At 42.3% G+C, this 23,342-nt stretch overlaps 1 protein-coding gene across 1 annotated transcript in view; it reads right to left on the reverse strand.

The window, feature by feature from the left end:
• Positions 1–23,342, reverse strand: part of AFG2A (AFG2 AAA ATPase homolog A) — a gene marked incomplete at its 5' end in the record, with an annotated part of 172,416 nt that overhangs the window by 26,879 nt on the left and 122,195 nt on the right. The window contains one exon of the mRNA XM_083861281.1: positions 6,520–6,684. Coding sequence (XP_083717407.1) covers positions 6,520–6,684 — 165 coding nt within the window. The remainder of the gene's footprint in view (positions 1–6,519; positions 6,685–23,342) is intronic.

The following is a 23,342-nucleotide window of genomic DNA, read 5'->3' on the forward strand; positions in this document are numbered from 1 at the left end:
AAAGAAAGAGAAATTGAACACTGAGGATGGACAGTCAGACATTGCATACTATTAAAATTAATCGTAACAGGCACTTAAGCAAGTCAGACACTTGTTAATTTTAAGGGCATGAGAAATAGCAATGAATATGTAAGAATATTTACTTTCCCCACCCACCCCAGTTTATTAAAAAAGTGGATACAAATCAATGAAACAAGAAAACTTCAGACATACCTTTTACTAATGCACTAAGATATACTCAGTATTTACAGCAGTATTTACTAATGTATTAAGACATATTCAGTATTTACAGCAGCTTGTGTATGTTGAGAGGATCTGGCCCTGAAGTTGTGATGTAAGAGTGGAGGACCAGGAATGAGTTTTCTCTGAAGCACAGTAACTTTTTGGTGACTTTCTCCAATTTGTACACCTTGTTTTGTACTTTAGGACTAGAGCTGAGACAAACTCCAAGCAGCAAATTCACTCCTAACCACTTACCCCGTGACACATCATAACTTACAAGATCAAGTGCCAGCACTACAGGTTTAAATCAGAAAAACAGGTCGGTGGGAGGAAAAAACCACATTTTATTTTTTCTTTTCCATTTTTTTTTAACATAAAAGCCAATTTTTCAACTCTGAATTGGTATAAGCATTTGTATTACACCAATGAAAGTACTTCAAAAGGCAGAAATAAGCCAACACTTTCAATTCCTTCCAGGTCACTGCAAATGCAATTTTCACTCTAAAATTTACATACCCCCACTTGTGATCATTGCTATACTACGAGTGTGTGCTTTAAGACACTGAAGAATAATCCCCACTGTCTGATAAAAAAAAATAAATTAAAAGTTGCTAGAAATAACTCACAGGCAAAAAATAAAACTCAAAGAAAACAATAGCAGTAGCCTAAAGAGACATATTTTTTCCTTCAGGAATGAATTCCCATCTGCTTTTAAAGAGCAACATGTTTTTCCATTGCTGGGAATTACAGCCAAGCCCAGGACAATAAAGCAGCAAAGCCAGAGGCAAGAGCAGAGGGCAAGTGAAGCTGGCTGACGGAGGCTGGGCCTAAGGTCCCTCTTTTATAACTGTGAGACAGTGGCAGTTCAGCAGTGCCCTGCTGTGCTGGCAGCACCCCTCTGCCACCCCCAGCAACCAAGAGCTACTGGTTACTCTGTCATGGGTGAGGTTGTGGGGAAATGGGAAGGAAAAGACAGGGAAAGGAGGCAAAGAGCACAGTGGGTGCTGCTGGCAAAGCAGCATCTCCTCCCTGGCCTCAGCTGGTTTGGTGAAACTACAGCTGGTTTGTACAAGCTCAAGGGAGGGGAAGCTTGCTCCTGACACAGGTGATGCACCTACTGATGTTCTTTCTCCAAACACTGGACACAACACAAAATAACCCTGCAAAAGCAAACACGAGAGTGCTCACTTACAGAACCTAGGTGGACAATAGCTTTAAAGCAGTTGATGAAGAAACACATGTTGAAATCAGCTGTGAAGTTCCTGCATCTGAACTGTTTTGGTGCTCAAAGAATCAAAATATCAGCTCTTTGGGCTTTATAGGGGAAAAAAAAGTCAGGTTTGAGAAGCAAGCAAAATTTCATACCTCAGCACTGGTTGGTGCTCATTCCAATTCCCTCTGGCTTCTTTCCCCAAGTTCCTCTGAGGATCACTGTTGAGTTACTTAGGAAGCAGTTTTGACTGTGTCCTCCTGAGCTGTTAATGGGTCTGACCTTTTCAGAAACACTAATGTCCCTTCAGCCAGATGCATTAAATCTCCCCAGCTTGATTAAACTATTAGCAAATCATTATCTTGCTGAAGGAGAAAAGGTTCTTTCCCAGATGAGCTTGCCATGCATAAATTTCAGTGCCAATACTCCCCTCTACACCAAACGTTATGTTTGGTATAAATGTGGTGATTGCCAGCCATGCTCTACACCCTCACTAGGTCAGAGCACACTGCACTTTATCAGGTCTCAGCTGAGACACAACATGCTGGAAATGCACCCAACTCTGGGCAGCATCTCTGAAAAATGGGCAACGGGAACCAGATCTTTCTAAAGCTGCTGAAAAGAGCAGGGAGAGGCAGAGGAGTGCCCCAAAGTCCTGCTTTCAGCACTGCAGTGCCAGTGCCATTCTCAGATATCCCCAGGTGCTCACACTGCCGTCATTCCAAGCACATTCCGCACGTAGGAGCCTCCTGTGCGACCAGTAGCAGGCAAAATCCCATGGGAAGTCCTGGGTAGTTATTTCCTTTCCGGTGATTCATCTCGTTTATCCCAAACACTAACATTTGGAAAACATTCCCAATGCCAGGTATTTCCTCACCTTCCAGACACCTGTGCCAAACACATCCTTAGCGCTGATAAATGTGTGTAGGAAGGAGGTGATCCCATGCTACCCATACTGGATGAAGGCTGAGACTTTTCCTCACCCACCCACACAAAAATGTTCACTTCTCAATGAATGATATATATTAAGAGATCCTCTGCACCATTCCAAGAAAAACATTGGAGGTTCATCTGAGGCTCTAATCTTGCTACATTTCAATTTGATGGTGCTCCTCACCTTGAAAATCACATTTCACTGTAATACTTCAGGCTGCTATACAGGATTGAATTCACTGCCCTTTATCATGTTAAGCAGAAAGCCTTTTCCTTAAGCCTGAAAGTTCCTTCATGGAGTGCTAGATGCAAAGAAGACAACACATCCTTATCTTTTGAATGTCCTTTTTTCCCCTATATCTAAACCTTCTCTCTCCTTTACTGTAGGTGTTCTTTAATAAACAGACAAATTTTTCTCCAATCTCTTAAAAGGGTCTTTACCCTCCACCTATGGCAGAACACATCCTCATTCCTTTTGTACTTAGTATCCTCCTCTGTATGAAACAGAGGATTTTGGAGAGCTCTGGTTGTTTGGGGGTGTTTTTAATTAAAGTTACTAGCTCAAATTGTCAATATCTGGTAAACAAGAACACACATGTTTTGGAATACATATTTTAAGAGTCAAAGACTTGAGTTGATTTGAGCTACTTTGCTGCTGCACAGGTCTTTTTTGGCATCACATCTGCTCTTATGTGAGCCAGAGGAAACCTTCATCAGCTTGCTTTTCTTCCCTTTCATATTCTGTGCTCCCATTGAGAGTTATTGCAAAGTGAGAAAGATATTTTTACATTAACTGTTCCACTTCGATTCAGAACCAGTGAAAGATTTACAGGTTCCAAGATTCCCACTCTACTATTGTGTCCTGTAAGCATGGAAACTGATAATACTATAGAAACCATGCCAGCTTTGGCTTCCACCATGACCTGCTTTCCACCAATTTAAAAGCAGCCAGTCCCATTATCTTACTTTTATAAGCACACTCGTCTGAGGAATATTGTCATCATACCCAGATTATTTAATTTTTTATTACTTCCAACCAGCTTTAAACTCAAAACAACTCAACACTTGATTTCAGTTTCTGCCTCAGACCTCCCTCTCTGCCTCTTAAATTGGAACAAAAACATCATCCGACTGCGGCTCAGACAATAAAAGAACATCTCTTGCTCTGCTGGGTTTATTTTCCTTTTTATCACATACTTTCAGGAACAAAATATTTCTCCAGTGAGGAAACACTCTCTTCATCCCTTGCTTGTCTAACCTCCAACTGAAAAATGGAGCACCTGAGTTTGTGGAAAGCCCATTTTTCCTAAGGTGAGCTGGCTGTGGCAGCACCACAAAAACAAGAAAATGAGACCCAAAGAACTCACAGATTGTACTTTAAAACATTGTTTTTAAGTATTTCTGTGGTCAGATCTCTAATTATTCCTACTTCAGTGGGAAATGAAACAGATAAAACTTCTCAGCATGAAGTACAGCAGTGAAAATGCTCTAAGAAAAGCTGTGAACAATCTCAGAGTGCAGCCAATCTAATGATATAAAACCATTAAAAAATTATCAGTTTTATAAAATTTGGACCTCCTGCAATTTTGCCCAAAATAAAATGCAGTATCCCTGAAGATGAGCCCAAGCCCTGCTGCAGAGCACTACTTCAGAAGGGTCTGGAAATTAAGATTGCACTCAAATTCAAATACTTCCAGAGAGCTGAGGATTTCTTTGACCTAAAATTTAACTGTACAGACATTGCTCATCTAATGCCTTTTTTTTTAATTAAACTTCACTGACACATGAGAGAAGGAAACTGTAATTTACCCTCATAAGTTATCTTCCACCTTCCCTCACATGAAACAGTGGGAAGTAATCGCCCTATTTAGCTATCTTGATGTATCTTTAAAGGTAGTCATTAAAAGAAATGTACATCCAGCAGGTGAACAGAGATAACTGGTCATAAGTGATGACAGGCAAAAATACAGCAAGTATCTGATCTGAAAAGGGGCCAAGTTGGAAGCCAGATGCACACTGAACTATCCACTTTCCTGGCTGTTTATTCAGCTCATGTCAGGATGATTCAACACATCTTTACAAGTAGCTCACTATTCATACACCATCTTCTAGTCACAAAACCAGGCATTTTCCATTTCTTTCTCTGAACAAAGGCTAGAACAGTGGAATGGGAACTTGCCATTCAGTAGCGGAAACTATTTGTAAAGCTGGGAAGCTGGAGACACTGGGAAGAAAAGGCTTTAATGAAACTGGCCACTGTGTGTGCCAACTGTCAAGACTTTATATATTCTTCCAAGGAACCCTGACTGAGGCTTTTTCTGTATTTACTCTTTACATCCCAGTTATTATAATACTTTGCATGATGTAAAAGAACAGAATTCGTGAGAAATGCCGTATTAGGAACAGGCAGCTTTTTTTTTTTTTTCCCTGCAACCAGTCTGTAGCTACACTCAATGACCCATTAACTTATTTTTGGTTCTGTACAAAGCCAGCACCAAGACATTTGTGACTCATTATCAACCAGGCACTGGAATTCACCACTAGCTTTTCAGCTGATCCAGATCCAAAGGAAATCCCCATATGCTTGGAATTTCTAAAATACAAGCGCTGCATTTGTTGCCTGGTAAGGCGACAGTTGCCATATGCAACAGAGGATATGTTTATATTTATGTTTTTGGAGGCTTGTAACTCAGCCAGAGGCAGATAAATTTTCCCAAGTTGTGTCACTGTCCCCCAAATATAAACATAACACTGCTCCAGGTCACTGCTCCAAAATGTGGAGACAGTAGAGCTGTGACAGTCTTCCAGATCAACACTTAAGCCTGAAATCCTCTTTATTGTTGCCTTTTTTTTTTCATTGTGAGAGCCCCACATTCTAGGCAGAAAGATGTGCTACACAAACCAGCTCTGCTCACTATATGGCTTCCATTCATTCATTCATTCATTTATTCCCAGAGTGCAGTCTGCCCTGTGCTGTGCAGGAGGAAAGCTCTCCTGGGTTTGGCTTTGATGTCTGCTGTGACACAGCTTCCCAAAATGACTCCACAGCACACAGAGCAGTGCCCTCACCAGCCAGAGGTTATTAGTAGGCAGCACAGCATTTTACAGCCTACCAGCATCTAAATGAGGAGAAACCTTCCCCTGGGAGCACCACCCGTCCTCTGAGAAGAGCCTTCAGTAATCACATAAATCCTCCACAACCACCCAAGACAGAAGTTCAGCTTATTTGCCTGCCCTTGTAAACAGAACACAGAGAGATGGGGAGCCAAGGCAAGCACATCACATTTTCCACTCTACTATGGAAAAAGCAGAAGGGGACTATGTAATTAGATGGTGTGATAATGCAGACACTAGGGCTGGCTACAGTAAGGTGGAAATTCTGGTATTTCATACCTTTCAAGATCTCAACTTGGCAGCCTTATTAACATTCTTCGAATTTTTGAATTAATATAATTACTCTTGATTAATTAAAATGAGGAGAGAATGAAATATCCTTTCATAAGACACTGACATGAATAATACTCAGAGAGCAGAATGGTAACCACTAATGTACTGATACTTATTATAACTGCCAGCCAGCAGCATCTGAGAAAGTTTCTCCTTCTACCCAGGACAGGAAATAATTGTCTGACATCCACTGTCAGAAGCTTAGTAATAGCAACGAGCTATAACAATAAGTGCTGCTGTGAGGTCTTGATTATGTGAATAGGAAAATTCAAGCTTCAAAGTGACTCCTTTGCAATTCCCCTGCAGAGTTTCCTAACTCTGTCTCTCCTCTCTCCTCCTGAGGCTCTCAGTCACAATCCTAGATTCAAAAGATTCCCGGAGATGTGGGGGAACTGTCTGGGTATCTGGGAGAACTTGCCTCCATTTCCCTCCCCTCCTGGCAGCACATCCTTAATGAGGCCGCCTGCAATTGTATGGAAGTCTCACTCTGAAAGAGACCCTTCCCCTAGCACCACTCCTCTGATGGGGACCTTGAAGTAAAAAAGCCCCAGATTCCCAGATTACAAAAAGCCCTAGATTCCCTAGATATTCAGGAATATCTGAAATATTCCCCCTTCATAATTCCCACCAGCACCCTGAGAAAGCTCAAGGGGTATTTTGAGTTCGACTTTAACCACCATTAGTGCAGCGACTCCAGGAAGTTTTACCTCTGCTCCTGAATACTTGTGTGTGTGCTCCACGAGCTCGGCCAAGCAGACTTCATCACTGACTGGCATAGACTGGAAATGAAGCTTGAAGATTTCCTTGCGAGTGGCTGCGTCCGGCAGTGGCACGTAGATAATTCTGTCTATTCGCCCCGGCCTCAGCAAGGCCTGCAACGAAAGCACAATAGCAAAAGTTATGGCACATCATGGAAGTAAAAAAGCATAACTCGAAAACAACACCACCAAATAACCAACAATTTCAGCAACAGTAAGAACCTGCACAAGAAAAGACAGAAAAGCTACTCAGGTTGTGAAATAGCAGTTTATGGAAAAAAGAAATCACAAAGGAACCACAGTCATTTCCTTAAAATAATACTTCTAGACTTGTTGCAAGGTGTGCTGGAATGTTGGGACTTGGCAGAAGGACAGGTGGCAATGGACACATCCCAAGTTCAGATCTTCCACCAAGACAACAAGCAGAGAAAAGAAGGGTTTTGTTGAAGTGAATCTTACACTGTGGATCCATGTTGCTTTATCCCACAATATTAGACCTGTATATGCTTACAGATGAGCAGGTTACTCTCACAGAGTTTTTTATGCAAAATAAGGTAACAACAGAGAGAGGCCAATGATGGTCAGCTTTGTGTTTGGCTTTGCACTTTGTCTGTTCGGCTTTGCATTTTGTGTGTTCAGGGTTACTCAGATTATACTCAATGTGGGAGGGTGGCAGAACAGAGACAGACAATGTAAGATGGGACAATGCCCACAAAGGGCAGCATGGAGGGTTCAGACTGAATGGGAGGAAAAAATTTCTAGAAGAGAAGCACAGCCTTGGGGCAGGTTATTGGAGAGGCTATGGAAATTCTGCCCTTTGGGGTTTTATGGCTCAGAAGAGGAAGCCAAGCTCTCCCTGATCTGGTCTGGTGAAAGCTCTGCATATGCAGGAGGGGGACCACTGGGCCTCTGGAAGCTCTCTTCAAACAGCTTTCTGGACAGGGTCAAAAAGTAAACTTTATCTATATATAAAACAATTATATCCAATATAGAAGAGAAGCCAAGCTCTTAAATTTATGAGAAGGGAGGAAGCTCATTTCCCTGTGTTTATAAAAAAATCTCCAAGATTTCTAAAAATTATCTACAGTAAAAAAAAAAAAAAAAAAAAAAAAAAAGTAAAAACCCTCCCAGTCTTTCTTACTTGACATTTGGAAAAAAGAAAAGCAAAATACAATAGTCCCATGCACAGCAAATGCACATAAATAGTACTTAAACTATTTTTTTAAAAATTGAACAATGTTTATAAGATTCAGCATGTAATCTAAATTGTTTTTATGTTATGGTTCTCCCTTGGGTAGACTAGTTTGAGTTCCAGATGACTAGAGATATTGCATGGCTGTCCTGGGCTGTCAGCCAGTAAGACTTTTCCCAGCCTGATCATGTCAGTGAAAGTCATGCTTAAAAAATAGTAGGAAAGAGCTTTCCTTCCTGCACAGCATTGATCAAGTTAACACCCTTCCTAGAGTTTCTTTAAAAAGACTGTTATGTTGCTTCAAAGTGGAAAAATGTATCCTGAATGTTAAGAGCTGTCTTGTTATTTTTAAAACAGAACATGAAAATGCTCAGCAGAAAGTGCACTGAGGTGAAAGGCCCTGTGGTGCTGCACGGAGCTGTGCAGACATATAGCAAGACTGGGAAGACCACAGGTCCATATCCAGCCCAGCACCCTGTCCCTGCAGTGGCCAGTGCTGGATCTCTACAAAAGAGAGCAAAGGAACAAGCTGTCCACTGATATTTGCTCAGCAGACTGTGCTGTTTTCCACAGCACTCCTGATGAACCCACCCAAGAACTGAGCTCACTGAGGAGATCTCAACCAGCGTACAATTCAGGGTCTAAAACAATTCAGGGTCTAAAATATGTGCTTGTGTCAGGATTTCACCATTTTTTGCCAACACACTTGAAAGAGAAATTTGCATGTTTCAAGACTAGGCTTGGAGGGAGAGGAATTAGACTGCAATTGTGTTCTGCGTGCTCTTAAGGAAATGCCCATAGCTAATTCTGTTATTTAGGAGAAACAAGAAGTGTTCACGTGAGTATGGTGGTGCGTCTTTCAAACCAAGACAGGTTTTATCAGGACACCCAGATAATTAGAACATTTTCTAGAGCCAGCTTAGCTTTCCACTGGTGAATGACCAGGGCTGTGGTGCAGGTGGGACAGGGAAAATGCTCAGTGCCAATCAGCTGGGAGCAAGTTGCCTGGCTCTCAGTTCCAAGACACATAAAGCACAACTGTAGATATAACATAGTGAACATACTTTTTTCTAGTCAGTAACTAAATTCTGTGTTTCCTCCAGTTTGTCTCCAGTGTTTTGTGTTTTACAGATGGTGGTAGTTGAAGGGCCAAGTTTTAAGCATGCTAACATTACTTTTTTGCTACAATCAGGCCCAGGGACCTTATCCAAGGTGACCAGATCTGCTGGGAACTGTACAAAAAGCATAAGTCAGTTGCAGCAGTGCATGCTAGCTATATCAACACAGGCAAAAAGGAGAGAAAATATTCTATAACCTCAGCTTGAGACAAGAGTCAGACTCCCTCCAGCCCCTGGAGACAAAAGCAGATTGGACTGAGAGCTGGTCTCCACCAGCCTTCCCAACGTAGTGACCCTGGCAGACCCTGGGCACAGCCTGACTGCTCCTGGCTCTGCTGCCATCACCTTGGCCCCTTGGTAAGCCACCAATCTCCCCCTCTCCATGCTCCTGAGGAGCTAAAATCAGGAGAAGAGGGTGCCTTGACCCATCTGGTGTTCCTGGAAGAGAAAGGCCTGGTGAAGGGTCATGGGTGGGCTTCAGAGCTGCTCTGCTGCTGGCTTGCAACAGCAAGTTGAGATGTCTCTTGTTTGCAGGACATCACACTGCCCCCTCCCAGGCTTTTGATCTCTGCACACTTCTCACAGAGATGCTTTTACTTTTTGGCCAAAATAATTTAGAATTCAGAATCAAGCTGCACTCAGAGGGTGGCAGTAAGGGAAGAAGACATCCCTCATGATGTTTTTTGCTCACTGGAGAGAAATAAACTCTCCTGGGTTGCTGAGGGAAGCCTGCTGTGGCACATGATGTGGGCACCTGCAGCACTTCAAGCCCAAGGCCCAGGTCATGCTAACCAGCAGGGCTGAGCTGGATGGGTGCTGGCACCACCCTTCTCCTCAACACCATTTTTTGTACAGATCTAGAAGCTACTGCTTTTCTCAGTGGGATGTTGTGTGATCCAGCCTTCTCCACGGGTAGGGCTTTGGATGGGGGCTGCTCCGAGCACACCATGACTTTCACAGGCCATTCCAGAAGATGGAGCTTCAATCTTGCAACGTGTACTTTGAAAATGGGGAGGAGAGCAATAAGGACAACCAGGCCACCTCTGGGCCAGCATCACTGCTCTGGACTGGGTGCACTGCCATTAGGTGGTGACCTATTGGCAAGGCATGAGGACAGACCCACATTGCAGAGTGGGAGGAGCAGGAAGATGGATCCATGCTGTGGAGCAGGAGGAGGAGGAGAAGGGATTCAGTAGGAGCAGGAAGATGGATCCACGCTGTGGAGCAGGAGGAGGAGGAGAGATTCAGCAGGAGCAGAGGCAAGAGGGGGAGGGTGAAGAGTTGAAGCAGGCCTGCAGGCCCAGGCAGATGCAGCTGCTGGGAGCGCGGGATGAACCGCTCGTGGCTGGGAGATGCAAAACCGATTTGGGGCGAGGAGCACACAGGAGGTGGGAAGTTGATGGGGCCAAAATTAATTGATGTGCACACAGAGCTACATAACTCACTGGTGTCAAGAGGCGAGGGCTGCATAAGGGCACAGAATTAAGCAACTGGGGTTTTGGTAAAACCCAGAATACTTCATACCACTGAGCAATTCTCCAGGTTTATGTGATTATGAAAGGGGTCTAAGTGCTCATGCATTAAAAGGTTATGAGAGTTACACAGATATAATGCTTCTCTGGGGAACACTAGGCAAGTGGGATAATTGTCATGTAATACAGAGTATCCTTGACAGCAAAACCAGAGTTTTTTAAGGAGAAACTGCTGCCCTTTCAAAAAGAAAAATCTCATTTTTGTGATTAAACTAGAGCGTTTCTTCAAAATATATCACTGGAAAAGATAGCTAAGTCAAAAACATGTATTTTGTGTGCAATTACGAAGACAATTATTTCAGGAAAGAAAACATTAATAGGTAAAGCCTAGAAAATATTTGTGGTTCCTGTTAAGAATGGATCAGATTTAACCTTAGGGCTTTGCTAATTTTCCTCCTCCCGTTTCCTTTTTTTTTTTTATTTTAAGCATCTACCTTTAGTTAGCTTTGTCAAAGGATACTTGGCCATTTCAAAAATCACATTATCAAAAAATGTAGAACTACAACAGTGGCAGAAGCATAACCAGCTGATGAGCTCTCTATGGGACAAGAAAAAAAAAATTCCTACTGTTATATCTCTGCAGCCATGTTTAATTCATCAAAAGCATTCTTAATCACATCTTATAACAAAAACTCACACATTACCTGTGCAAGAGGGTAACCTGACTTTAGCAAAAATAAATACAGCTTAACAACTCCCAAGCAGTAAGTGGCATATTGAGGTGAGTAAGAGAAAGCAAATCAGTTCAGGAGGTAGAGAAACTCATCTGGAGAATCAATGTTACTGCATGTTCTCTGCTGCAATCAACCTCCACAAGTAGGAACAGATTTTTAGAGCAAATTTGTTTCCTTTCAAGCAAATACATTGCTTTTAGCGCAAAACCTAAAAAATGCAACTAAAAGTTTAATTTTGCCTTTGGAGCCCCTTGGGATTAGACCACTGATGAAAATTAGAGGACTGGGAATAGGTCCTTTGTAACTAAATCCTTCCAATTTAGATTAACAATTGCTATTTATGAACTGTGGTCATGGCTCCTACTTATATGGACTCCTCAATACAAGAGATGCTCTTTATCTTGTAACCTCATTGGGTAATGCAGTTTTGTTTTTTGTTGGTTTTTTTTTTTTACTTTCACCATCACAGTATTTGAACATTTCTAAGTCATTTTAAAGAAACAGAATCATAGAATCAGAGAAGGGCCTGGGTTGGAAGGGACTTTAAAGATCATCCAGTTCTATCCCCCCTGCCATAGGTGAGGACAACTTCCATGAGACCAGGTTGCCCCAAGCCCCATCCAGCCTGGCTTGGAACACTTCCAGGGATGGGGAATCCACAGCTTCTCTGGAAAGCCTGTGCCAGAGCCTCACCACCCCGTCACAGCCTTCCTGCAGCCTGTGCAAGCAGTAGCTGTTTGTGAGATGCTCTCCATGGTTTTGCCCACATGTCAGGACAGATGTATTGCAAGTGTGGGAAGTGCTAAGGCCTTCTCGTGCCATCATTTATCTCTGGCAGGAGTGAAGGCAGCTCCAGTCAAGGTGCTTCTCCTACGATTTTGAGGCTTACCTCAGTGCCTGATGTTTTCATTCTTGCTTTGTGCCAGAGCAGGTCATGCTCCCAGCCCAAAAGATCAGGAAGCACTTGGTATTTTAGGATCTTTGAAAGTTTCAAGTACAGGAAGGTCATCCATCCTGCTTGCTAGAGAGATTAGTGGAAGCTTTTTTGCAATCATAGGTAAATTACCAGAATTAACTGAAGGTGCTGAAGAGAAAAGACACATTGGAGTATTACTATTAAGGACTTAAAAACCATGGCTAAATTTTATTCTCCCACAAGGTTTTTACTCCCACTCTATCTGGCATGAGCTGCTTTGGGAGGCAACCCCAAATTCCTGTGCTCAAGGTGACACGCTTATTCACTGTGTCACAAGGCTGGAGTCTTGTAATTACAGGCTCCCAAGTCAAGCGATACTGCTTTGTTCCTACCAAGAGCCTCTTTCCTCACCCTCTTCCACCTCCCCACTTTCTTCCTTCTGTGCCAATGCCTGTCACCACCGTCAGCACATGCCAACATCTCTAACCAGTTCCCCTCTGTCCTGGGTTGCAGTGTAGGATGTACACAAAGTATTTATTCTATCACCATCTTCATGAACTGTTGAAACCAGGTGGGCTAGTGTTTTCCCAAGCCCCTGCCTTTGGGGTGTCTTCTGCTAATGGCCCATTAACGCCTGGCCCATGACTCACAGGTAATTCCCTCCAGGAGTTATCTCTGTTTAATGGGCCATCAAGGACCCACTTCACACTCCTCATCCCATTGTGAGATGCTCTGCCCAGGGGGAGGAGCCAAGCATTCTCACCTGGATATAAGCTGGTATGTGGGACAGTGCAAGCAGCACTTACCCACTGGATTCCCAGAGGACCAGAGCTACCAGACCTTTCTACAGGATCACTGCTTCAGGAAGAGCACCTCACCTGGACTGCTTCCACCATCCTGCTCAGGTTGTATTCTGACTCTGACAGTGATCCTTTGTGTTATTGCATTTATTTTATTTTATTTTTAACTTTTTACCTTTCTTCTTATTAAATTATATCTCTGACTTGGAGCCTCCCATTCGTTTTGCTTTCAAACCACAACACCCTCTTTGATGACTTTTTTTTGCTGGTCACCACCCTTGTATGTCTCCAAGATCTGTGCAGATTACCCTCTGCTGTCATTACACAACATCTACGATTCCTCTCAGGGTGGAGCACTTTGGTTCCATAACCTATGGTGCATCCACTACTTCATAAAGTGCATTTACCACCAGAATTTTATCACATATTCTTAGCAACCAGCTTCCAGGAAATGCTGCCGTCTCCTGTGCGAAGGCTTTGCTTTCCACACAGATTTATACAAGCCAGGCTGCATAGCCCTTCTGTGGTGTCAGTCTTGCTCAAGACCTGGAGCATTGTGCAAGTTGACAAGAAAGGACATGATGGATTGACAGCAGGTGTTCAGCAGGAACGCGCTACTGAGTGGCAGCAGCGTGGCAAGAACCTTCTGCTCAGGCATTCAGCGGGAGCAGGAATTAAAGGCAGGGAGCAAACGTGCTTTGATACACCAGCAAACAGCAAACAACTCCACCTGGGAGACAGCTGAGATGATCCCAGTCCAAAGCAAGATGAAACGATACGGAGAGTGAACCATCTCTAAAATAAGAACATGATCTGTGCCTCAGATGCCCCTGCCTGTGTAGCAGCTACTCCCTCTGCTTATCCTCCAGGTATACATCTTCAGTTAATCTTTTCCCTTCAACCACTAATTCATACCTGTTTGCAGTTTGTCACATCAACAGTGGGAAACTCCTCTGTGTAATTCTATGTGCCCTCTGGAACTGCTGTCTTTGCTGGCTACCCACAGGAACTAACACCTTTGCCCAGCACTACAGATCAGTCTCTTAGCTATTACAGCAGAACGGTTTACCTTACAGATTGCCAGTGTGCAGGAAAATAGTGAATTCATCTTTCCTTACAAAATGAAACCTGGGGAAAGAATTGCCTTGAATCAATTGAAACCACTGTCATCGCCTGCTGGAACGACATGCCCTGCTTCTGCATGTTTCACAGCAAACCAGTCTTTCCCACTAAGGGTGATGATTTAAAACAGATAAAACAGATTTAAAACAGAGCATAACTTCCATAACTACAAATAGGCAGTGCTTGAAGTGCTTCAAGAAAGCAAAAATTTCCAGAGTTGATGTGAAAGCATATTGAGCCTGAAAAAAACTCTGAGGAAGGCCAGGCTTGGCTTTCCAAACCTGCACAAAGCTGGATGCCACAAAATATTCGCATCTTTTTAATCAGAACTACAGCAGTGCCCTGACCACTGCACATCACCATCCTGCCACTGGCAGAATGTGACTGACAGAGGCAATTCACAGGGAATCATGGAGAAAGGAGACTCGAGGAGACTTGTTCCGTTGCAGTGAGACCGTGCAAACACAACTGTGAGGAACAATGTGCTCCTTGGCCCATGCAGACAATACCAGGGCACGTTTTTTATGTATTTTTGTTCAGATAGGATTAAAATATCTCAAGAAACCAAGTTTGAACCACTTCTCTTGGCAGAAACATCTGCAGGCAGATACTTCGCAGCTGCAGAACCAGTATCTCCATGTTTGTTTTTTTTTTCCCATCTGATATTTCAAACAGTTAAATTGGCTGGCTGGCACAAATCACTGCAGTGCTCATTGGGAGCCAAGCTTTGCCCAGGCCCCCATCTATAAAAGTCTAAGCCTGTCAGAAACATGGCCCATTCTCAATGCAGTAAAACCAGTCCAAGCCCAAGCAACCATGCTGATACAATTCCAGCTTGGCACCACAGAAATTCAGCTCCAAATTACATGTGTTCAAACACACTGAGGCACCGCCAGGGAATCAGGCTCTCAATTCCTCCTGCTTTGTCAACATGGCCTCAGTAAAACAATTTATTCTTCACAATCTGCCCGTACCTTCAGGACACTCAACCACACATTTTAAAACCTCCTTTGCAAAGGGGGTGTCAGACAAAAGGTTTTGTCCTCTCCCCATGTCCAGTCTGAGCAGTCTCACCACAATGGCACAGAGGATGTCCCAAGTTTCAGCTGTTTTCCTGCAATTTCGGCAAGGAGCAGGAGCCACCTAGTCCTTTGCCACTTGCTGGGTCTCACAGCAAGGTTCTAATGTGGGGAAGACACTGGAAGATGCCTACTCCACGCAGCCTTTTCTCCCCCATTTCTAACAAAATTATTTTTAGTAAAGTTAAAATTAAGTGAAAGGGAAAAAAAAAATCTATCATCAGCTAATAAACAACATAACGCACTCTCTTCAGTGTATGTTTACATAAGAGAGTCCTCCATGCTCCTGTCTAAGAGGTGCAAAACCTCAGGAATGTCAGATTGTCAGCTCTTTTTTTTCCTTTCCTTTTTGATTTTTTTTCCTTTTCCTTTTTTTTTTTCTTTTTTTTTTTTTTTTTTTTGGTGGGGGTGCAGTGGGAGTTTAATGAAAGAACCCCTTTAGAAAAAAGATAACAATTACATGTAATGGAACCTGGAACCAGACTCTTTTGGCAATTAATCACCCAGGAGCCGTTGCAATCCTGCAGGCTGTTTCTGACAGATTTTGAGAGCTTTACAGGAATCACTAGGATAAGATGTGCCTGGGCTGGCTTCTGACAGGGACCAATCATGTACAAAGTACTGCTGGTTTTGAGTTTTGACCTTTTTTTTTCGTTATTATATTCATATACACACATAATATATATATATACACACGCACGCACACAGATGTGTGCACCCATATATACATTTCCACAGGAGTCTTTCTTTACATACAGGGAACAACTGCAGAACTCATTTGTTGGCCCAGAGGCAAAAAATGAAAGAAAAAAAAAGAAAAGAAAAAAAGCCTTTTCTTCCTGTCAGCAAAGTAGAGCGATCCATCACTTAACAGAGATACTTCCTGTTTTCAAGCAGTTGGGAAGTCATGACTTCCAACCCAAATACTTGGCTTGGCAAACTCTTCTTGTGTTGACAGATGCTTTTATAACCACTTCATTCCACCTGAAGTTTCAGTATAAAAGGAGGTGGTTTTCATTGTGAGGTTTTTTTACCTCTTTTTTTTTTTTCTGTTTTCTGAGGGGGGAGAAAGGGAAAGCAGAAAGGAGAGGAAAGAGAAAGAAAAGGAAGGAAAATACTGCAATTATAACAGCTGGATGACAGAGGTTAGCATAGCTCTGACAGATGTTACCATGTAACCTCAAAATGACATGCTAGAGAAAAAACAAACCCCTGAACCTGTTCCTTGTAGGAAAGAGAATTTTGAACTCCTGCCAAAATAGCACAATTCTCCTCAGAAGCTTTTGAACACTGCAACAATGATCTACCACATAATACATTATTTTCCATACATAAGCTTTACCTTTATATTACCAGTGCTCTGACTGATTAAACTACCAGCATAGGATGAGATGTTTTTTTGAGAGACAGCTTAGCCTCAAATGACAAAAACTGACAGCAGGTCAGCTCCATCAGGACCTGCCTTGTAATAGCTTTTCATCTCCTACTTTCTGTTTTTCCTAGGATTCATCCACAGGACATGCTCTGAACACTTCTCAAGGCTGCATACTTCAGTGTGTGACAAGGAGAAGTTAAACTGTGCTGCAGACAGGAAGATGTATTTCTAAAGCTGCATGATCCATTTTATATGACCTTCTGTCATACCAGTTTCTGTGCTCCTTACACCTGGTTACTCAGTGACTACTATACCACAAAATTCTTCATGACTTTTCCTGGCTTGTAACCACACTTTACAGACCTGTCTGACAAACTACAGATAAACAAAATGCAAAAGAAATATTCCTGGAACAAACCAGATATGTGAAAGCAGCTGCTTCTAAAGAAAGAAATCAGGAGAGAAGTAGGCAACATCAAGGAAACAATTCAGAAACAGTTTCAAAAGGAAATCAATGACTTTCCGACATTACTGGCAGCACTGCGGCTGAAAAAAAAATAATTCTGGTTTTCATTATTTGAAAGATCTTATTTTACTACTGTGGTTCTGGAACACCATTTTAAGCAATAAAGTAGATACTGGTCACAATAACTGCAAGCTAAAGGAAAAGTCATTCAACTCAGAGAGAGACTAAAGCCACGATACAATAAATATCACTCATTTGTACTTGAAATTGGAAACCAAGGTGAATTTGCCTTTTACAGACCCATCTTGAGGCTTATATTCCAAACAAACAGGGAGTGAAAAAACCAAATCCTGGTTTAAACCCCTCTCTTGGGGAGACACAGCCCTCTTGCCCTTTCACAGCTAACATATACTGGGTACAACATAGGTTCCAAGCTCATTTGAGACCAACTAAGGCAAACTTGGGAACACTTGGCAGCCTTGGGGAGAGATCCAAGAGGTCTTTCTCCCTGCCAAGGGCATAGCTGGTGGCAGGAGCCTGCTGAGCAGAACAAACAGCACCGGATGCCTCTGTTCACAGGACGCCAACCATGCTTTTGAAAAAGGAACAACCAGAAGACACACTATGGGTTTTAACTCACTACCTGGTAATGGGAAGAAAAGCAGAATGATTGGGTCAGAAAGGACCTTAAAGATCACCTCGTTCCAACTCCTCTGCCATGGGTACATGCCTGAACACCAATGAAGCCCTTTCATCCTTTCAAAAGGTGCATTTTTAACCCATGTTTAAGTTATAAATTGAGGAGGAAAAGAGAAGCAGGTGGGTCAGAAGCCTCTAACCAGCACCTGCAAAGTGATGTTCACTCAGCAAAGCACTAGTTGACACAGAACATCCAGCAGCATGAGTCTTTAAGCAGTTAAAGAACTTCCTCAGGTCCAAATGAGCAAAAAGATTTTGGGAACAGCCAGATGTGGTCACTGAGGCTGCTGCCTCACAGAGCAGGTGACACGGTTCCAGTGACCGAGAAAGAGTGGGTATCACTGAAGAACTGCATGCCCTGACTCCAGAATCCCAGATAGCTGCATGCCAGGATATTAATGCAGTCAAGACACAGCTAATTAAGAACAGTCTTGGCTGGATCAGAAGCCAAGACACTCTGCCTGGAGAAAAGGCCCCACAGACATGCCTCCTCTTATTAGTGCAAGCAGACAATCACTGACTTCCTTCACCCGGATGCAGGAAGACAACCTGGTGGTTTTCTCCCTCATACCGGCAGAAACCACTTTGTGTGTTGATCTTAGAGTCTTGTGGGTGGTGCAGAGTTTACATAAATTACAGAGCTCACTGCAGCTGCCAGCTGCAAGTGACAGAGAGAGCTGGAGCTCTGGGGCTAAAACACGTCCGTCCTTGCTGCTCATCAGGACTGCAACGGTGCTGATAAAAGTCCTGAAATCATTCTGCATGTCTGCCAAGTGTTTATAGCCCCTAAGAGACATGAAATATCAGAGGAAAACAGTTGGTGCCACTGAACTCACATTTTTTTCCGTAAGCTGCCAAGAGTTCCCTCAAACAAATGTGGGACCCTGCTGATTGTTGTCCATCTGGCTTTCTCCTTGACTGCCCCCCACTTTGTGAAGCCACCTGTGATGTTTCTGGCTCTGAGTATTTCCAATGGAGGAATTATTTTGGTCAGCCCCTGTTTGATGTTCTACAGTCAGCCTGAAGGCATTCCTGCCATGGCAGACAGTCTGGCATCAGATCTGGCTTCATTCTTACCACATATCCTAGATATTTCCATCTTCATTTCTGGATAATTTAAGAGATTAAGTCTTGTTCAACTCCCCGACGAATCTCAGTATTCGTTATAAATTCCTTCCATTTAATACCTACTATTTCCCAAAGGCATTTAATTTCAAAAGCTTTCAGACGTCTGTCTGTACCTTTGGTGGATTTCCAGCTTTCACATCCAACTGTTAAGGTGGAAACAGAAATTCAGTGGAAGACTCCTATATTGGAGTTTTATATTGTGGATTATCAACACCTGCATCTTCTTCATGCTGGCCAAATGCAGCTGCTGCCTCATTGATGTATTGCACTACTTCCTTGTGGACATCCTGTTCATCCCCATCTTACTGCCATGCAAAGTGAAGATGCCTGGTTTGCATCTTGCTTGTTTTTGCATTGCACTATCAGGGCTGAAAATTACTGTGGTTCTCATTAAGTCTGTTTCATTTTTAACTCACCTTCTCTTTTTTCTTGTCTTCCCCCCCTTTCTTTTGCCCATGAGTGTCTGCTGGAAAACAACCTAGCTGTGGTTTTTGCAAAGTAACATAATGTATGTTCTACCTGAGCCACCTTTTTTATCTCCCATTTTTTCCCACTTAAATGAACAGTGGCTCCAAACATCAGGGGTGAAAGATTGCACCTCTACTTGTCTGCATGAATGAGTACTCATCCAGTCAAGCTGTACTCCAATCAACAAAGCTGCACCTCGACCTAAAGCCTCAATGAACTTCTCTTAACATACCCTGTCATTTCAGGATGCTGCAGTACCAGTCCTGATGGACAGAGATTCAAACATCTCTAAATCTGTGACTAAACCTAGACTATAAAACACTGGGGGAGGTGTTCCAAATAAGGGTTTAGTTGAGTTATGGTCAGGATTAAATTTGGTCAAGATATGACCTTCTCTTCTACTGAACTTCAACTCATTCTTTTATCCTGCCTGAAACACCACAGGAGAAGACTTTTCCAGCAACAAAAAAAGCACAGAATCATATTAATTACTATAGTAGTTCAGGCCATTTTTAATTTCTGCTGTTCTTTTTTTTTCCTCCTTAATGATACTTTTCTAACAACTCCATACTAAAAATTCAGTTACCTTTACCAATTTTTCTTCTTTTTTTGTCATTTTCTGGATCCACATGCATTTACAGCTCTCCCTTTGTGTTGCTTTTCCCTCTCTGCTGTAAGCTTTACAATGATCTACTTACAGATTATTTATCTTGCCAAGATTTAGAGATCATTGTTCTACTAAGCTATTTAACATTATCATTGCTTATTTCCTTCTCTTATTAAGAATATTTAGTTAATTTCCTTAGGAAGCCTCCTGAGGTGTAAGCCGCGCTAATAAAGTTTTTTCCTATCACCTTTTTAACACTTGTTCGTGCTCCTTTGATACAGCAAGAAATGTATCTCATTTCAGATTGCATTTACTTGTAGCATAATTCACAGAAATTGGGTTTTCCCCCTGAAAGGCTCTGTTTGAACAGTTAATTTGCATAATTTCAACAACTTTTACATATATAAACCGACTGTGATTTAGTAATACTTGGCTGTCTGGAAAGCTGCATTCATGTTCCAGCTATGAAGCTGAAGAAAGGCCCAAAAGAAGCCACACTGAGCTCCTGAGGTGAATTTTTTCTTTCAGCTAAGCTTTCTTGTGAAGTGTTGAGGGAGGTTCACTCCCCTTCAATTTACAGGTGTCTAAATAGCTGTGAGTTTCCTAAGTGAACAAGTCTCTTCTCCTTACGGCATGCAGAGTTTGAAAACCATAAGCAATTTCAAAGCAAAAAGAAGGTCTTGGATAACCCAAGCTGTATATTTTGTCAGCTTGTTACATCCCCACGCCGTTGCCAATGTCACAGAATCCCCCTCTTTAGCACCTGGGAACTGTGATGTAACAGATAAAATACTCGATTTCCCCATCATTTAAAAGAAACTTCGTGCTTTTTCTACCAAACTCCAGGGGTGAGTTATTGCTCGTTTGCAAGGTGGAAACAGGAAATACCTTCAGTGCTCATGCTAAGATCTTCCCGGAATTGAGCAGCGTTTGATCCTGAAAGCTTAAGTGACTTGCTAGGGAGTCACTTTGAACCAGCAGCTTTATCTCGGGCTCCAATCACTGTTCAGAGGAAGATTCAAACCATAGTCAATTTAACATAATATCTGATTACTCCTCCTGACAGACAATAGCCCAGTTCAGGATGCAGCTCAGGAATGGTGTGCCCAGAGCCTGATGCTGCTGCCCACGGGCGATGTGGCTTGTAAGGAGACACCCACCTCGGTTTTCTATTGATCTGGAACTTCCCCGAAGCATTTGCAAATTGCAGGAACCGCACTGAGACATAAAATTTAAAATTTAAATTGCTCTAACTTAACTTCACAGGGCCATCAGTACTCAAAGCTGCCCTCTAACCAAGAGGAAATACGAATTGCCCTTTGAACACAGACAACTCTTGGGCTCTAGGGTTAGGATTAATCAAAGGAATTTAAGGGGAAAAAAAGTCCTACTTCACGTAGCTACATTTCTAACACAAGAGCTTCACAACTACCGACATTTCCTCCCACATATTATTTAGCTTTCAAGATTATATTCATTCTTCGAGTTTCTGAATTCATAAAGTCATGCTTTGGCTGAAGGCCAGAATATGCAGGAGGAAGCAGAGAATCTCATTTTACTCAAGATGCTCTAATGGAAAAATCAGTTTTAGATTCTTTCTGGGGATGCAAAGACATAATCTTTTTGTACCAATAGCACATGCATGCAAAAATTATTCTATGGGAAATCTGTGCCACGAAATTCAGCTCCTCTCATGAGGAGCACCATCAAAATGGTCACAAACGGTACTGACAATGAATCAAACCCCATCTTAAACACAAAAATGAAGACAATTAAAATGTAAGTGGAAATAACTTGCTCCCTGGAGTTGGGAATTATGACTCTCAGATTTTGACTAAACTATGATGTTTCATCTGCTTAAGGCAAGTTAAAATTCAGTTAACTCATAATTCAAATCCCTCCTTTGCAAACACACTTAACATCTATTTTTCACAGGCTGATATTTCAAAACCAACACTTGCATAGCAGAGAACACAGTTTAAAAGCTCATAAACCTTCTATTCTTAAACTGCAACTTCAGAACTGCCAACATCCAAAGGTAAGTGAATCAAAAAAATGCCAGACCACAATAATCTACACAGATGGGTGCCAGGGTCTGTGCTAGAGACTCCATCAGCAGCACAGTCTCCAACAGCAGCACTCAGAATTTCTGCAGCTTTTACACTCACTTCTGGTATACCTGCATACAGCCCAACACGAGTGCTCCATTACTCACAGGGTTTCCAAATTCCTGGAAGATTTATTAGCCAGTGTGACAGCTTTTGGCCCCACTGAGAGCGCAAACATCCACAGACAAAAACTCTGGGGGGGCTGAGGGTGGAAATGAATCTCCCAGTTTACATTGTTTTTACATCCCACTCTGCTTGTACAAAAAATCCTCCCAATCCTTGCGCATAATGCAGAGTTGCACAGTCCTTGATATTTTATTTCCTTACATCAGTGCAGGCCTAGGATGGACAAAAGCCTGTTTGGCCACAGCTGTGCATAACTGCAGGGCTCTGCAGGGCTCTGCTGGCCAAGTACCCCTGGTCCTCTGCCTGCCAAAAATGCCAATTATTGACAAGGAACTACTCTATCTGCAGAAATTCAGGCAGCTCCAAGAGTTCTCTCAAGCACCAGGCTACATTTGTCTACAAATTGCTGGGATTTCACAATGAAGTGTCCATTTCCCTCTTCTCAATTCTGTGTCCACAGACCAGCTCAGCCGGGCTGACAGAAACAAGCCACATCCCTGCCTTCCCTGTCTGTGCCAACGAGACAGAAAAGTGACTGGAGAAAAGCAAAGATAAAAGAAAAAAAAAATCCCATCACCTTTACAATAATCACTGCAAAACTGTACTGAATTTATCAAAATGAAGGATGATTTCTCACTCATTTTTTTAATTACAAGTTGGCAAGCCTGGAATAAAATAAAAATTCCTTCTAAATTTCAGTTCATTACTGTATACTACTAAATTATCATAATGCAGCTGATGTTACTATTCATATTGCTGAAATGAAACTTGACACATCCGAGTTGTATCAGAGATAGTTCCCTTAACTTCCTATTTGTATTTTCTTTTAAATTAAGTCAGACTTTTTTCAATTATGTACTTCCTGCTGCTTTTTTCCCACCAGGTTTTCTTTCTTATTAATTTCAGTGAAGCAGCTGTAAGAGGTAACAATTACAGCAAAAATGTTTAATTACCCAAATAGCTTTTAAACAGTACCTGTGGGCATATAACACTCCTCACGAGAAGTTACTTAAAAGTAAACCCACAGGAATTATTGTTAAATAATGGTGTGATTATCAAAGAAAATTATTCTCTGTGAGTCATTTTACATTAATTACAATGCATTATTTGCAGGGCAATGTACATGCAGTTCTTTCTGCAGTGTTCCTAGGGGAGTTTAATGAGGAGTTGGTCCCACCAGGAACCAGAGGCAGGAATTGGACTGACAAGGCCCTCGCACAGAATCTCTGCCTGCAAAGCACCCCATCGACACCAGAGTCTGCAGCAAAGTTGGCAGGAATAGACTGGAGCAATAAAACTAATAAAAATCAGTTAGAAGAGGCTACAAACAGCTGTAAAATATTTAGAGAGAACCACAGAATT

Source organism: Zosterops lateralis (genome assembly GCF_965231275.1).
Source record: "Zosterops lateralis genome assembly, chromosome: 5".
In the NCBI taxonomy this organism is placed as follows: Eukaryota; Metazoa; Chordata; class Aves; order Passeriformes; family Zosteropidae; genus Zosterops; species Zosterops lateralis.